The following is a 17,519-nucleotide window of genomic DNA, read 5'->3' as shown; positions in this document are numbered from 1 at the left end:
CTTCTGCAATATTTATATTTTTCAGCAGGTGGATCCGTATTTCATAGATCTCATATACCATCCATAACAACAAGCCATCAAACATGAAAATGGATAAGGTGTCCACCTCTATCAAGAGCATTATGTGCCACCAAGCATCTGCAGATAGATAGATAGATAGATAGATAGATAGATAGATAGATAGATAGATAGATAGATGGATGGATGGATGGATGGATGGATGGATGGATGGATGGATGGATGGATGGACGGGCGGATGGATGGATGGATGGATGGATGGATGGATGGACAGACAGACAGACAGACAGATAGATGATAGAGATAGAGAGATAGAGATAGATTAGTTAGAAGATAGAATAGAATAGAATAGAATAGAATAGAATAGAATAGAATAGAATAGAATAGAACAGAACAGAACAGAACAGAACAGAACAGAACAGAACAGAACAGAATTCTTTATTGGCCAAGTGTGATTGGACACACAAGGAATTTGTCTTTTGTGCATATGCTCTCAGTGTACATAAAAGAAAAGATATGTTCATCAAGAATCATAAGGTACAACACTTAATGATAGTTGTAGGGTACAAATAAGCAATCAGGAAACAATATCAGTATAAATCGTAAGGATGCCAGCAACAAAATTACAGTCATACGGTCATAAGTGGGAGGAGATGGGTGGTGGGAACGATGAGAAGATTAATAGTAGTGCAGACTTAGTAAATAGTTTGACAGTGTTGAGGGAATTATTTGTTTAGCAGAGTGATGGCGTTTGGGAAAAAACTGTCCTTGTGTCTAGCTGCTCTGATGTGCATAGCGTCGTTTTGAGGGTAGAAGTTTTTGTTTTTTTTTTAATTTGATTTATATGCCGTCCTTCTCCGAAGACTCAGGGCAGCTTACAATGTGCTCAGCAATAGCCTTCATCCTTTTGTATATTTATACAAAGTCAGCTTATTGCCCCCACAAACTGGGTCCTCATTTCACCTACCTTAGAAAGGATGGAAGGCTGAGTCAACCTTGAGCCTTGGCGAGATTCGAACCCTGCAGTAATTGCAGGCAGCTGGTCTTAATAAGCTTAATAACAGGGTGCCTTAAACCCCTGTACTACCAAGGCGTTTCAAGGAGTTGAAACAGTTGATGTCCAGGATGCGAGGGGTCTGTAAATACAGTATTTTCACAGCCCTCTTTTTGACTCCTGCAGTAGACAGGTCCTCAATGGAAGGCAGGTTGGTAGCCATTGTTTTTTCTGCAGTTCTAATTATCCTCTGAAGGATAATTAGATAGATAGATAGATAGATAGATAGATAGATAGATAGATAGATAGATAGATAGATACAAAAAGCACATATATCATTATATATGAATGGGTTAAATACCGACGAATGCATACCAAAATGACAATGGAGACTCCCAAAAGAACAACCCCAACATTTAACAATTTATCTTCTTAATCAGGGAATACGATGGAAGGAGAACTTAGCTAAGAAATGGTGACATCCAGACAGGAAGAAAAACAGATGGGATGATTTGCCATTAAGCAATTTTTTATTTTTTATTTTTTATTTTTTTACGTAAGGAACATCTAAAGGTAGTAATTTTCTGAACTTCCAGTTTAAAAAAAAAACCAAGTGCTTGTTGTTGAATTAAGAGTGCCTGCCAACCCATAACCTCCCTTATTGCAGCATAATAGCAATGATGAGTATTGCATTTCTAGTTCATGGGCAGGAAAGCCGCAAGATCAGATAAGTTATGATGTAGCTGCTAATTACCTAAGTCTTAGGATGCCATCATGGCTTCAGCTGAATGTCCCTGTTTTTGCAAGCTTCTAACCCTCCCTGGAAATTGGAAGGCTGCCTTCGTGTCTTCTCTTAATTTAGACATGGAAACCAACCTTCTTATTCAACAACCCTGCCTTGGTGGACACCAGAGTTAGATCTCAACCTGTTTCATTCTCTGGGAATGAAATCCAGAATATCTGGAGAGTGTCAGGTTGGGGCAAGGTGATATATGGGAACTCAGTAGACCAGAGGTCTTCAAACTTGGCAGCTTTAAGACTTGTGGACTTCAACTCCCAGAATTCTCCAGCCAGCTGGAGAATTCTGGGAGTTGAAGTCCACAAGTCTTAAAGCTGCCAAGTTTGAAGACCTCTGCAGTAGACCTTCCTCAATCACCGTCTTTTGCTGTCTTTTGGTTCTTCCTCGGACGTATCTAACAAGCTTTTTTGTCTTGGTGGGTCATAAATTCAGAAGCACCTGTAGGCCTAATAGGCACTTAAACCTTTCCTAAACTGATACCTTCTGGGTATTTTGGGTCCTCAGCTAACACAATTACATAACGTTGGCAGACTCCTCCAGACCACAAATGGCATCTGGGGGGAAGATGAGCTGAGATCCATTGTCGAATGATATCCCAGCCAGAAATGTGCAAGTTGTGAGAAGCAGCAATTCTCAGCAATAAACAGTAGAAGTAGAATTAGAGTTAGAGTTAGAGTTAGAGTTAGAGTTAGAGTTAGAGTTAGAGTTAGGGTAGAATAGAAATAGAAATAGAAATAGAAATAGAAATAGAAATAGAAATAATAGAAATAGAAATAGAGCTGGAAGGAACCTTGAAGGTCTTCTAGTCCAGCCCCCTACTCAAGCAGGAGAACCTGTACCATTTCAGATAAATGACTGTTCAGTCTCTTCTTAAAAACCTCCATTGATGGAGCGTCCACGATTTCTGGTGGCAAGCTGTTCCACTGGTGAATTGTCCTCACTGTTAGGAAGTTTCTCCTTAATTCCAGGTTGCTTCTCTCTTTGATTCGTTTCCATCTGTTGCTTCTTGTCCTGCCCTCAGGTGCTTTGGAAAATAAGTTGACCCCCTCCTCTTCTTTGTGGCAGCCCCTCAAATACTGGAAGACTGATATCATGTCACCCCTAATTCTTATTTCCTTTAGACTAGCCAACCCCAATCCCGCAGCCATTCTTCATATGTTTTAATCTCCAGGCCTTTGATCGTTTTAGTTGCTCTTCTCTGGACTTTTTCCAACGTCTGAACATCTTTTTTGTAGTGTGGGGACCAAAATTGGTTGCCGTATTCCAGGTGTGGCCTTACTAGGGTTTTATAAAGCGGTACTAATACTTCTTCACGCAATCTTGATTCTATGCCTCCGTTTATACAACTCAGAATTGTATTAGCTTTTTTGGCTGCACACATGGCTGACTCCGTAAGCATAGGTGACCTCACCAAGGTGAAGATCCGAAGAGGTTCAAAGCGCCGCTTAATCCAGTGAGCGCTTGAAAGTTGCCCAAAAGCTTCCAAAAGTTTCGGCAACTCCAACAGCTTCTTTTGCAATACATAAACATTGCATATTTTAATATATAAAAATAAACCCTTGTTGTCATAAAAGACATACAATTTTTGAAACGAAAAGGCTGAAAGCGAAGACGATAATTTTCCTTCCCGTGCCTAATGGTTTCACTCCCCTATTCCAAATAACAGCTGTACAGCACGTCTTCGTTTATTTTTTAGGTGCTATGCCAGATTATTTCCAGCTCGGTTGCAATTCAGGCCAAAAAAATGCTGCGAACCCAGTTTTCAGTGGTGGGTTGCTACCGGTTCGCCCTGGTTCATGAGAACCGGTAGTAGCGGTGGCGGGAGGCTCCGTCCACAAATACCCTCTGCACATGTGCAGAAGCTTCTGTGCATGCGCTTCGCTCGCACAGACGTGCGAGAAAACAGGTAGCAAAGGTAAGTGAAACCCACCACTGCCAGTTTTCCTTTCCTCAAATATTTTAGCAAGAATGGTGTATACTGTAACTGTAATCCGGGAGCGACCATAATTCTTTACAAGCGAAAATTAACTTCAGGGTGCTTTTGAAACAGTGGTGTTAGTCAGAGGAAACTTTGCTCTGGAAAGGACCGCATCTAGATTCCCACGCGAATTTCCTATTGTCTTTGGGCACATGACCAAGAAATCCTGCCTTGGCAACGAAGGCTGAAAGCTGAATTCTTCCATCTGAGAGACAAAGAGCGATTTGTCTACCAGATGCTTTATGTTCTCCTCAAAAGAACCGGAGCCATTGTGCAAGCAAAGGCTACAAGCAGCATTGTGCAATTCGATCGAACCTGCCTGCCCCTTTTAATTAGGGAGCCATCGTGGCTGGATCAGTTTTTCACTACCGGTTCTGTGGTGTGGCAGGGGAAGGATACTGCAAAATCCCCATTCCCTCCCCACTCCTGGGGGAAGGATACTGCAAAATCTCCATTCCCTCCCCACTCCAGGGGGAAGGATACTGCAAAATCCACATTCCCTCCCCACTCCTGGGGGAAGGATATTGCAAAATCTCCATTCCCTCCCCACTCCAGGGGGAAGGATACTGCAAAATCCCCATTCCCTCCCCACTCCTGGGGAAGGATACTGCAAAATCCACATTCCCTCCCCACTCCAGGGGAAGGATACTGCAAAATCCACATTCTCACCCCACTCCTGGGGGAAGGATACTGCAAAATCCCCATTTCCTCCCCACTCCAGGGGGAAGGATACTGCAAAATCCCCATTCCCTCCCCACTCCTGGGGGAAGGATATTGCAAAATCCCTATTCCCTACCCACTCCAGGGGAAGGATACTGCAAAATCCACATTCCCTCCCCACTCCTGGGGGAAGGATACTGCAAAATCCCCATTCCCTCCCCACTCCTAGGGGAAGGATATTGCAAAATCTCCATTCCATCCCACTCCAAGGGAAGGATATTGCAAAATCTCCATTCCTACCCTACTCTGGGGCCAGCCAGAGGTGGTATTTGCCGGTTCTCTGAACTACTTAAAATTTAGTCTACCGGTTCTCCAGAACCTGTCAGAACCTTCTGGATTTCACCTCTGTTGGGCCCCACGAGTACAGGGTCCCCATACTAATCTGTGTATGTTAACCCTTCAATGCACCTTGTATCATATAAATTATAAACGCCGATTTTGTTGGAAGTGTCAATAAAATAAATATATGTTTAATTTTATCAACCATTTACATTTTTATTCCTTTTTTTTTTGCCAATTTTTAAAATTTTTATTTTAATACAAACGATCCATCTTCCATTAAACAGTGTGTTGTCTGGGTACAAATGTCTTGTGCAATAACAATTGAAATTCATATTCATATTCATTATTTGTCTACTCTTAATACTAATAAACATAGCATATCTAATACTGTAACAATCCTCTTCTTAACTTATTTAATTCTATTGATATACTTTCTATATTTCACTAATCTGATTTTATTTCTAACTTTAATATTTACTCTCTAGCCATCAGTAGAATAGTTCCCATATAATATAATATAATCAGTTTCTTCCTTCTCTTTAACTGCAAGTGTTAACCTATTCATTTCTGCACATTCTAATATTTTCCTAATCACATTCTCATCCGTAGGAATCTCTTCACTTTTCCAATTTTGTGCAAATACAATTCTAGCTGCAGTTATTACATGGATAATCAGATATACATTCTCTTTACTATAAGTTTCTGGTAAAATCCAGAAAGGAGCCTGGTGGTGCAGCAGACTAAAGCACTGTTATTAACATCAAGCTGTCTGCAATTACTGTAAGTTCAAATCTCACCAGGCTCAAGGTTGACTCAGCCTTCCATCCTTTCTAAGGTGGGTAAAATGAGGACCCAGTTTGTGGGGGCAATAAGCTGACTTTGTATAAAATATACAAAAGTATGAGGGCTATTGCTTAACGCATTGTAAGCCGCCCTGAGTCTCCGGAGAAGGGTGGCATCTAAAACAAATTTTTTTTAAAAAATCCCCAGCCCATTTTTATTCCTGTGAGTAGTTGTCATAAGGTTCTTGGTTCTTGGCCAACAATAACCAATATATTAATCAACGTTGGTAAGCCTCCCAGAGTCACTGAGTGGGCGGCCAAATAAATTCTCTTCAATGAATCAATAAATAGGCCTCTGTTCTCCATTTACTGCCCAATGAGGACGTAACCCGTTTACGGACTCAAAGAATACAGGTAGTCCTCGACTTACAACCAACAATTGTGGACCCTAAATTTCTGTTGCTAAGCGGGACACTTGTTCAGGGAGTTTCGCCTGCCCCGTTTCACGGCCTTGCTTGCCATCGTTGTTAAGTGAATCGTCGCACTTGTTGATTTCGTAACATGGTTGTTAAGCAGATCTGGCTTCCCCATCGACTTTGCTTGTTGCAACGGTCGTAAGTGTGAAAAACGGTCATGTCACTTTTTTCAGTCCCGTTGTAGCTTTGAACGGTCACTAAATGAACCGTTGTAAGTCAAGGACTACCTGTAATGCTTTATACCTGGTTTATGAAGCTAGCAGATGGGATGAAATACAAGGACTTTATGAAAGCTTTTAGCCCTGGGTCCATGTTTTGGCTATGGGCTGACTCTACTGTAAATTAAACTTGTAGCATCCGTAGTAGGAAAAACATAACACCAGATTATGGGTTTTGGAGCAGGGGTGGGGCTGCTGGGGGTCCTCAGGGGTTCAGGAGAACCTCTAGCTAAGATTCTGTGCAGTTCAGAGAACCCCCAAATCCCATTCCTGGCAGGTCCTGCCCACCCTGCCCCTCCCAGGAGTCCCCACGCGGCCCGTTTTGGATGCTGGTAAGTGCAGGGCACACGCGGAGGGTTGGGGAGGGAGAAAAACGGGCCTACCAGAAGTTCAGGAAGGCCAGAAACAGGCCCATTTGGGCCTCCAGAGGGCCTCCAGAGCCTGGGGAGGTCGTTTTCACCCTCCCGGAGGCTCAAGAAAAGCCTCTGGAGTCCAGAGTGTCAGCACTCCAAACTACATTCATTCCAGTGCTGACATAAGAAGGAGAAGAAGGGGCAGCTGGCAAGAGGACGCTTGACTTTTCACCTACTTATTTTCCCTGAAGATAATATCCCCTAGGAGATGAGATGGGAGGGGGGACATTCCTGGGAGCTGAAGTAGTAGATATGGGAAGAGTGATTTGGAAGATGGCCAATGAGACGCAGAGAATTGGGGAACGGAAAAGGAAGGTTTGGGGTCAGGAAGTCAGTGTTGGCTACGATATGATCGGGGACAGATTGTCGTGCTTAATAAATGAAAGATTTCATCAAAGACTATTTGTTTGGAAATGCAATTTATTTTGAGACGACACTGAAACCTGACACAGGGAGGGTAAAAATGCCCCCCTGCCATGGTGCAGGAGGCCCAGTAGACCACGCCCGCCATGGCCACGCCCACCCAGCAACCAGGCAGAGAACCCCTTGCTAAAATTTTTGAAGCCCACCCCTGTCTTGGAGGGAAGGTTACTTAAAGCTAACATAAATAAAATTCATTCTTTCAGTGAAGAACGTGAAATCAAAAATCCTGCCACGCTTTTGTGGCGCCTTGAGCCCTTCTACCGAAAAGATCTTCCTTTGGCTCAAAATAAGGACCCAGCAACATCATTGATTTTATGTCAATTTCCCGGGACTTTCCATTACAGATTCAGGAGAGTCCTGCTTTTTTAAAAGAAGGAAACTGTGCCGGCATGATAGACTGGCAGCTTGCCCAACTTACACACATCAAAAGGTCTTAGCCTATCACCCAACAACGCTTTTAACAAGCAGCAGGAATTTTTAACACACAAGATAGGTGCTAATGGGTGAAGTGCTTGTAATCTGTCTGGCATGTAATCTGCATCTGCATAGCTGTCCTCTCTCCTCTTCCGCTGCCTCATCCCCTTTTCAAGGCCTACATTTTAATTTAGCCAGGCTTTGCGTTGCATCTGATGGAAGGAGCTGTGATTCACCAAAGCTTTGGCCTTCAGCATTTATTACCTCCAAAAAGGAGCTCCCAGACTCCTTTAGATTAACATTGTGTATCTCTCTCTCTCTCTCTCTCTCTCTCTCTCTCTATCATCTATCTATCTATCATCTATCTATCTATCATCTATCATCTATCTATCATCTATCATCTATCTATCTATCATCTATCTATCTATCTATCATCTATCTATCTATCTATCTATCTATCATCTATCTATCATCTATCTATCTATCATCTATCTATCTATCTATCTATCTATCATCTATCTATCTATCTATCATCTATCTATCTATCATCTATCTATCTATCATCTATCTATCTATCATCTATCTATCATCTATCTATCATCTATCTATCTATCTATCTATCTATCATCTATCATCTATCTATCTATCATCTATCTATCTATCTATCTATCTATCTATCATCTATCTATCTATCATCTATCTATCATCTATCTATCATCTATCTATCTATCTATCTATCTATCATCTATCTATCTATCATCTATCTATCTATCTATCTATCATCTATCTATCATCTATCTATCTATCATCTATCTATCTATCTATCTATCATCTATCTATCTATCATCTATCTATCTATCTATCTATCTATCTATCTATCTATCATCTATCATCTATCTATCTATCATCTATCTATCTATCTATCTATCATCTATCTATCAGCACACAAGAGAGATGTGTTTTCATGACTTCTGTTTGCTGTTTTTTAAAAACATTTTTTTTATTCCAAAATTAATGCACACAAAAGGCATAGTCACAGAGTTCCTTTCGTTGGGCGAGTCAGAATCTCAGCGGAGTCTCCATCCAGGAATTTTCCTCTTTTTTTTTTTATGGTGTTTTGGCCAAGTTTCTCAGCCTTGCAGGAAAGCCTTCGCCTTCCCACAGGAAACGCACTCCCCACTCACCCTCCAAGCGGGCCGAGGGATGGGGTGGGGGGGCAACAAAGACTTGTCAAGGCAGGAAAAGCCACTCCGGCTGGAGATCTCTGATCAGCAATGGCTCCTTGGAGGATTTATGGAAGTCATAAAAATCTGGAGAGAGAGAGAGAGAGCTGGCTTCCTTTCAAAACTTTCTCCTTCCTTCCTTCCTTGCACATAATGGCTTTCCACACTCTGTTTTCAAATATAACGATGTTTTGAATTCATTTTTTTTTTAATTCGTTTACCAAAATACAAAGAAAAAAGAAAATAAACCACAATAGCCCTTAGACTTATATACCGCTTCACGGTGCTTTTGCAGCCCCCTCTGAGTGGTTTATAGAGTCAGCATAATTGCTCCCAACAATTGAGGCAGTCATAATTGAGCTGGTCAGCATTGAACCGCCAAACGCCTGGCAGTCGGCAGAATTAGCCTGCAATACCACATTTTAACCACCGCGCCACCAGGGCTCAAAGAAAAAAAAACAATAGTTCTAACTATCAGGGAATTTATTATTTAGTTCTAGGTTGTTTCTGTCCTTGATTAGTTTCCATCCATTGCTTCTTGTCCTGCCTTCAGGTGTTTTGGAGAATATGTGGACCTTCTCTTCTCTTCTCTTCTCTTCTCTTCTCTTCTCTTCTCTTCTCTTCTTCCCTTCCATCTTCCCTTCCCTTCCCTTCCCTTCTCTTCTCTTCTCTTCTCTTCTCTTCTCTTCTCTTCTCTTCTCTTCTTCCCTTCCATCTTCCCTTCCCTTCCCTTCTCTTCTCTTCTCTTCCCTTCTCTTCTCTTCTCTTCTTCCCTTCCATCTTCCCTTTCCTTCTCTTCTCTTCTTTCTTCCTTTCCCTTCCCGTCCATCATCTCTTCTCTTCTCTTCTCTTCTCTTCTTCCCTTCCATCTTCCCTTTCCTTCTCTTCTCTTCTCTTCTTTCTTCCTTTCCCTTCCCGTCCATCTTCTCTTCTCTTCCAGCAAAATAAAGGAAGAGAAATGGCAAAGGATCCCCTTCACAGCATTCCATTCATCAAGAATCAAGGTTCAACCCTTCAATCTCATCTCCGGGTTAACCTGCATAGAAACTGAATTTCTTTCTTTCTTTCTTTTGTTTTCTTCTCTTTTTTTCCAGCAATGAAACTGTAAGGACGGACTTGAAGAAATTGCCGGCGCTTCCGACGCAAGCCCTCAAGGAGCACCCATCTCTGGCTTATTGGTAAATATTTGACATCTTTAGTAAGTTCTACCCCGAGTGGCCTGATGGCCAGGTGGTGGAGATACTTACCTGTATGGCCAGTTGCCACACAACCAAGAGGCCATGGCATGACTGTGGGGAGGGAGAGCCCAACCATTGGAACCTAAAACCTAGACCAAAACTAGACCCCAGATAAATCTCCAGAACTTCAAAAGACCCCTAAATTACTGGTTGTAGGCTGAAGGCTACCTGTAAACCAGCGGTGGGTTTCACATTATGTTACTATCGGTTCACCCCGTGTGTGCACATTCGCTTCATGCATACATGTGCCCGGTTCGCACATGCGCCTGCCTTACGCACATGCGCCCGGTCTTCCATGCATGCTCTTTGTTCGTGTGCGCACCTTCCACATATGTGCCCAGCCTCAAAAACATGCCTAAATAAATGGCATAGAGCCAGGCAGACCGACCCACGATTTCTGCTACCGGTTCGGGCGAATCGGTCCGAACCAGCTGAATACAACCTCTGCTGTAAAACCTTCCCAGACTTTTTACCAAATGGCTGTACCCAACTGGTTTCATCCTAGGTCTGTGATGGCAAATTTATGGCGCGTGTGCCACAGGTGGCACATGTAGCCATATTGGTGGGCACGCGAGCTCAGCTCCGGCACTTCCAAACCGGACCGGAAGTTGGCAAACGGGCTGTTCCCGGCCTCCGGAGGGCCTCTAGGGGGGTGGGGAAGGCTGTTTTCACCCTCCCCAGACTCCGAGAGAGGCTCTGGAGCCTGGGGACAGCAAAAAACGGCCCTTCTGGTCCTACCGGAAGTTGGCAAATGGGCCATTTCCGGCCTCCGGAGGGCCTCTGGGGGGGTGGGGAAGGCCATTTTCACACTCCCCAGACTCCTGGAAAGGCTCTGGAGCCTAGTGAGAGAGAAAAATAGGCCTACCAGGCCATCGCGTGCCAGGAGCAGGGGGAACGGGGGGGGGGTTCGTGTGCACATGCGTGGGGGCAGGGCGCATAGAATTATGGGTATGATCTCACACACACACGCGATCCCCCAACCCCCACCCCCGCTCCTGGCACACAATGGCAAAAAGGTTAGCCATCACTGCCTCCTTTGCATTGGGTATCTACTACAAACCTTCTCCAGGATAAAGAGCCGGGAGATCGAGATGGAGTTTGGGAGAACTTCTGCCCGAGGAATAATCTCCCATTTTCTCCTCCTGCTAGGCTGAGAATTAAATCCACCGGTATGTTAGAAGAGTTGGAAGCACCCAATTTAAAATAAACGGGGAGTCCTAAGGCAGTGTTTCTCAACCTTGGTAGCTTGAAGATGGGTGGACTGCAACTCCCAGAATCCCCCAGCCAGCAGCGCTGGCTGGGGGATTCTGGGAGTTGCAGTCCACCCATCTTCAAGCTTCCAAGGTTGAGAAACACTGCCCTAAGGGAACTGCCCCTTCTGTCTCTTTCATCAGCACAAAATATGAATCTGTCCAGGAAGCGGAAAGAAAGACTTCTGCCTTCCACGGTTCATTTGGATTCTTTCATGTCTTTTTTTTTTTGAAGGCTTTTGGCTCCCGGCCATCTTATCGGCTTCCCCTTTAATTTCTCCACCGTTGTAATTTGATGACAGCAAAGGGAATGTGCTTTTCATTTTGTGGCTGGGCAACCTTTATTTATTCTCTCTCCGGCCCACCCACTCATTGCAACGGCTGATCCCCCCTTTCTCTGCAAAAGGAGTGTTGCACCAGGGCAAGAAAATCTGGAGAAAATTGCCCTGTGTTTACTCTGTGAAATTCTTACTACAGTTCTTGGGGGAAACTTCTCAAAGTCCGTAATAAGTTCTGACTTACAGGAGCCGCGTTCTTTCTACGTTCTTATTCTTTTTTTTCCAATCTCAAATTATAGCCATCAGTTCCTCATGGATTTCAGGGAAGATTTCTTTTCAGAGTAGAACACAATGTTATCTTAAATTTCACTTGATCGATCAATTCTTCCATTTAAACTACTAGAATGCAAAGTTTGTCATCTCAAAATGAAATCAAGCGTCAGGAGGCTGTGCTTAAAAGATATGATAGCCATGTTAATGGGATTAAATCTTTTGTTAATAAACATCTTTCTTTATTAAAAAAAAAATTAAATCATTTTCCCATTTTTTTTTCTCTGAAAGCTCAAGGCAACTTCTAGAACTATGTTTCTCCAACCTTGGCAGCTTGAAGAGGACTCCATCTCCCAGAATTCCCCGAGCCCTTGCTGGACATCCACACGTCTTCAGGTTGCCAAGGTTGAGAAACACAACTTTTAACGATAGAATTATCGTTCTAAAATTATTCCCATAACTATACTCCGAGGCGGTTGGAAGAGAGCGGCTGATGCATAGTCATTCAGTGATCTCCTTGATCAATTGGGGATCTGATTCGGGTCTCTGCAATCCAAGACCAATGCAAGTGCAGAAGTGCCCCCACCTTCATTTTCACAGGGGACTGAAATACACAGCTGTAAATGCTCCTTTCGGCTGTATATTCAGTTGATCCCAGAGACCTTGATCACCGAGGAGCTGGTATCTCCTACTATGAAATCCCTTCATACTTTTTCAGCTCTGCCTGCTAAATTAAATCCCCCCTCTTTTTTTCCAAGTGAGGATCGAGTGATTGAGCATTACAAGAAGCTGAATGGACAGACCAGAGGCCAAGCTATTGTCAAGTAAGTCACAAAAGGGAATTCTGGACACAGAAAACTTTGGCTGGTGCGAATTCTGCATCTCATGGTTTGTTTGTTTATGCTTTATTAAATTTATATACCGCCCTACTCCCGAAGGACTCAGGCCGGTGAACAGGCACAAAATAAAATACATAAATACAAAAGTTAGAAACGTAATTAAAACCAAATTAAATAATTTAGCCCAAGACAATTAAAAATCCCAATAATTTAAAACAAATTAAAATTTCAGTTTAAAAATTTAAAAGAAAGGGGAGAAAAATTAGGCCAGGCCGGCTTGCTGGAATAGGAAGATCTTAAGAGCACGGTGGAAAGTGCGCAGATCCGGGATCCTCCGTATCTCCGGGGGGAGCTTGTTCCAGATAGTGGGTGCCCCCACAGAGAAGGCCCTCCCCCTGGGGGCCGCCAGTCGACACTGCTTGGCTGACGGCACCCGGAGGAGTCCCTCTCTATGAGAGCGTACCGGCCGGTGGGAGGCTGTTTGTGGTAGTAGGCGGTCCCGTAAATAACCAGGTCCTAAGCCATGGAGCGCTCTAAAGGTGGTAATCAAAACCTTGAAGCACACCCAGAAGACCACCGGGAGCCAGTGCAGCTCGCGCAGGAGAGGTGTCACACGGGAGCGCCACATTGCTCCCATAACCACCCGCGCGGCTGCACTCTGCGCCAGTTGAAGCCTCCGGGTGCTCCTCAAGGGGAGCCCCATGTAGAGAGCGTTACAATAGTCCAGGCGGGAGGTGACGAGGGCATGAATGACTGTGTGTAGGGAGTCCCGATCCAGAAAGGGACGCAACTGGTGAATCAGGTGACCTTGGTCTGGTGAACTTGGTCTCTCCTTGGTCAGTTTCCATCCATTATTTCTTGTCTGGCCTTCGGGTGCCTTGGAAAATAGCTTGACCCCCTCCTGTATGTGGCAGCCCCTCCAATATTGGAAGACTGCTATCCTGTCTCCCCTGGTCCTTCTCTTCACTAGACTAGCCAGGCCCAGTTCCTGCAACCGTTCATCGTAGGTTTTAGCCTCCAGTCCCCTCATCATCCTGGTTGCTCTGTTTTTCTGCACTGTTTTTAAAGTAAAGCATTATGATGTTTAAGTGACATGAATTGCAATTTTTTTGGGTTTAAAGGATGCAAGGTTGGATTGCAAGGATGGCTCTAGAAAGTGTTGTGGTCCGCCAGGAGCCTGCGGAGCTGGCAGTGGAGTCGGACAGTGAGGAGGAACATGGGCCAGTCCTGGAGTCTGGGGAAGGCTCAGACGAGGGCTCTGCGTCGGAGGCAGAGATGGGGCCTGGGCCATCTGGGAGTTATGTGCGGACTCCAGAGCCCCCAGAGTTGGACAGCAGAGAGGCAGAGGAACAGGAGGAGCCTGTTCCTAGGGCACGCATGCGCAGAGCTGCCAGAAGGCAAGAGCAGCTAAAGCAAAAGGGATGACTCAGGAGTAAGGCCAGGAGATGATTGGCCCCTCCCATAAGGCTTAAAAGAGAAACAGAGGCACTTGAGGCCTTTTGAAGGAAAGCAAGGTTGCTAACTCTGTTTCCAGTCGGCATCTCTTGTTTGTTTCTGAACTTCGTGGGGCTTTGCCAAGTAAGGCTTTTGGCAAGGTGTCAAAGAAGATAAAGGTTGGTGATTATCCCGAAGGACTTGTTTTGCAACTAATTGGGACTCGGCTCGGAATGAACATAATTCTTAGCTGTTACAATAAAATAGGGTTTTTTTGGGACTAATTGTGCCTTGTAATGACTCAGAAGCCTAAGTCACAACAGAAAGGTTGCCCAGATGTCACTATTGCTGTTTTGTGTTAACTATCATGCAGTTTGGGTCTTTGACATTATTATTATTATTATTTTATGTTTCTTTTGCAGTTACATGAGCATTGTAGAGTCCCTTCCAACCTATGGAGTCCATTATTATGCAGTCAAGGTGCGTGAGCTCTGAAAAGTGTAATTTAAGTGTAATTTAAGTGTAATTCAAATTTAATTGTAATTTAAGTGTAATTCAAATCTCAACCAACAAATGCTCTGTCTTGCACATTGGCAAAAAAAATCAAAACATAAAATACAAATTAGATGGACATGACCTTGTAGATGATCCTCATTCTGTCAAGAACCTTGAAGTACTCATTTCTAAAGATCTAAGTGCCAGAGCCCACTGTAACAACATTGCCAAAAAGGCATTAAGAGTTGTTAACCTACTCTTGTGTAGCTTCTTCTCTGGTAATAATTGTACTACTAACTAGAGCATACAAAACCTTTGCTAGACCAATTCTTGAATACAGCTCATCTGTCTGGAACCTGCACTGCATATCGGACATAAACACAACCGAGAGAGTCCAGAGATATTTCACAAGAAGAGTCCTCCATTCCTCTACCCGCAATAAAATACCTTATACCACCAGAATCCAAATTTTGGGCTTAGACAATTTAGGACTACGCCAACTTCAGTCTGAGCTAAGCATAATACATAAAATCATCTGCTACAAGGTCCTACCTGTCAATGACTACTTCGGCTTCAACCACAACAATACACGAGCAAGTAATAGATACAAACTCAAGGTAAACCGTTCCAAACTCGATTGCAGAAAATACGACTTCAGCAACAGAGTGGTCAATGCCTGGAATGCACTACCTGACTCTGTAGTTTCTTCCCCAAACCCCCAAAACTTTGACCTTAGACTGTCTACTGTTGACCTCACCCCATTCCTAAGAGGTCAGTAAGGGTCTGTAAGAGCACCAGCGTGCCTTCTGTCCCTGCCCTAATATTCCTTTTTACCTTTACTCTTTTCATGTATTCAAATTATGTTTGTACTTTTACCTGTTTTACCTGTTATCTTACATATGCTTGACAAATAAACTTATGATTATGATTATGATTATTTCATGAATGGGTTGACCGTGAACAACTGCAGTCATTATTTATTTATATGGGGATCTGTTCTGAACGTTCTGTTTTGCGTTAGTGATAAATAAATGGCTTCATAGGTTAAATAAATAAACTTCATAGGGAAGTAGATCAAACTGGGGAAAAAAATCAAGATACCTGAAATGCATAAGAGCATAAAACGCCTGGTATAAGATAGGAGACCAAACCCATCAGGACCAAATTCAGCCGTCCATCTGCATTTAAAGGACAAAGGACAACTCTTTTGAAGGCAGCAAAGTCCACATTTTGGACAGAGAACCCTCTGCTCAAGGCAGGAAACCTCTGTACCATTTCAGACAAATAGCTGTCCAATCTCTCCTTTAAAAACCCCCAGTGTTGAAGCAGTAGTAGTACCATAGAATTACATATCAATGGAAAGATAATTGAATCAAGAATGGAATGCACTAACTTTTACGGAGGATTTGCTCTTAGAATAGCAGTTGCAGTATAAAGAAGAAAAGTGGAAAAAACAAAATATACAAAAATGATTCCCAAAGAAAAAACGAGATACACAAAAGCGATCACCCTAGAAAAAACAAGATATACAAAAATTATCCCCATGTCGGGTTAATCCTTAGTTGGGTAACCTTTAGCATGAATGACGGCCTTACAACGTCTTCCCATGGAGTGAACCAAGTCTTTTAGTTCTGCAGCTGTTCTCATGTGAAACCAAGATGGAATGATGGCTTCTATTAACTGGGTTTTATTGCTGGGTTGCTTCTGACTAACGAAGTTTCTTTAGTTGGCTCCATAGATTTTCAATTGGGTGAAGGTCTGGGCTATTCCCAGGTAGTGGAATAGGATTATCTTGAAAGTCCAAAAAAAAAAGTGATGTTATTAGCCATCAAATCTCAAAAATACACTTTTCTCAAAGAATTTTCTCCAATTTTGGCCACTACTCTAAGCTGTTCCACTGCGTAATTGTCCTCCCTGTCAGGAAATGCCTCCTTAATTCTCGATTAAATAGTAAAAGGTAAAAGAATGAAGGTAAAAGAATGAAGTCATTTATTCTTGTTTCTCCCCATCCTCCTAGGATAAGCAGGGAATCCCGTGGTGGTTAGGACTCAGCTACAAAGGGATCTTCCAATATGACTATCACGACAAAGTGAAGCCAAGGAAGGTAAGCCGTAGTCTGTGATTGAAACATCCTGGTTTACAGAAGCGTTGAAGATCTGCAGGGGAAACTGTGGGACATTTTAAACCTAGTTACTGATCTTCTTCAGAAAGCAGCTCTGTCCTCAGTGGCAAACATATTTGCAAGGAAATGGCAAGGAAAAATGGCATGTTTTTGGCCCGAGTCAGAATTATGACAGTTATTTGATTGCTCCAACTTGGTCCTTGTTCCAGGACCCTCCCTGAAATTAGGGAGATGGGAAGAAAAAGGAAAGTTGGATGAAATCTGGGTTTGTAGCTGCTTTATATACATTTATACCCTGAGTTGTTCTGTTGATGTTAGTAACTCTTTCTCTGCTGGGTTGATCAACTTGATTCCACAGGAATCAAGGATGGAGATCAAAGATGGAAGGTCTTTCTCAACATTTTTTCTTCCAGCATCTCTGATGGCTTTTCCATCCGTCTGTTGCAAGCAAGTTATTCAGAGGACATTTTTGCATCCTTGAGAACTTCCATTGGCAGCCAATGTCTGGGCTGATCTTCCTCAAAGCATCTTATATTGCAGGTAGTCCTCGACTTACGACCACAATCGAGCCCAGCATTTCTGTTGCTAAGCAAGACAGTTGTTCAGTGACTTTTGCCCCATTTTATGACGTTTCTTGCCCACGATTCCTAAGTGAATCCCCTGCTGTTATTAAGTGAGTAACATGGTTGTTAAGTGAATCTGGCTTCCCCCTTGACTTTGCTCATCAGAAGGTTGCAAAAGGGACACGGTGACCGTCATAAATACGAGTCGGTTGTTGCCGGGCATCTGAATTTTGATCACGTGACCGTGGGGTTGCTGAAACGGTCGAAAGTGTGAAAAACGGTCATAAGTC

The 17,519-nt window shown here is 43.3% G+C and overlaps 1 protein-coding gene across 16 annotated transcripts in view; it reads left to right on the top strand.

Annotated features, from left to right (window-relative positions):
• Positions 1 to 17,519, top strand: part of FRMD4A (FERM domain containing 4A) — a 363,743-nt gene that overhangs the window by 283,500 nt on the left and 62,724 nt on the right. For all 16 annotated transcript variants that reach the window (XM_060694938.2, XM_060694939.2, XM_087874356.1 and 13 more), the window contains exons 8-11: positions 9,835 to 9,918; positions 12,535 to 12,600; positions 14,472 to 14,529; positions 16,562 to 16,648. In XM_060694938.2, coding sequence (XP_060550921.1) covers positions 9,835 to 9,918; positions 12,535 to 12,600; positions 14,472 to 14,529; positions 16,562 to 16,648 — 295 coding nt within the window. The remainder of the gene's footprint in view (positions 1 to 9,834; positions 9,919 to 12,534; positions 12,601 to 14,471; positions 14,530 to 16,561; positions 16,649 to 17,519) is intronic.

This window comes from Pantherophis guttatus, chromosome 7 (genome assembly GCF_059756535.1).
Source record: "Pantherophis guttatus breed Tessera chromosome 7, ASM5975653v1, whole genome shotgun sequence".
Taxonomy (NCBI): domain Eukaryota; kingdom Metazoa; phylum Chordata; class Lepidosauria; order Squamata; family Colubridae; genus Pantherophis; species Pantherophis guttatus.
This window is presented reverse-complemented; position numbering and strand designations above follow the sequence as displayed.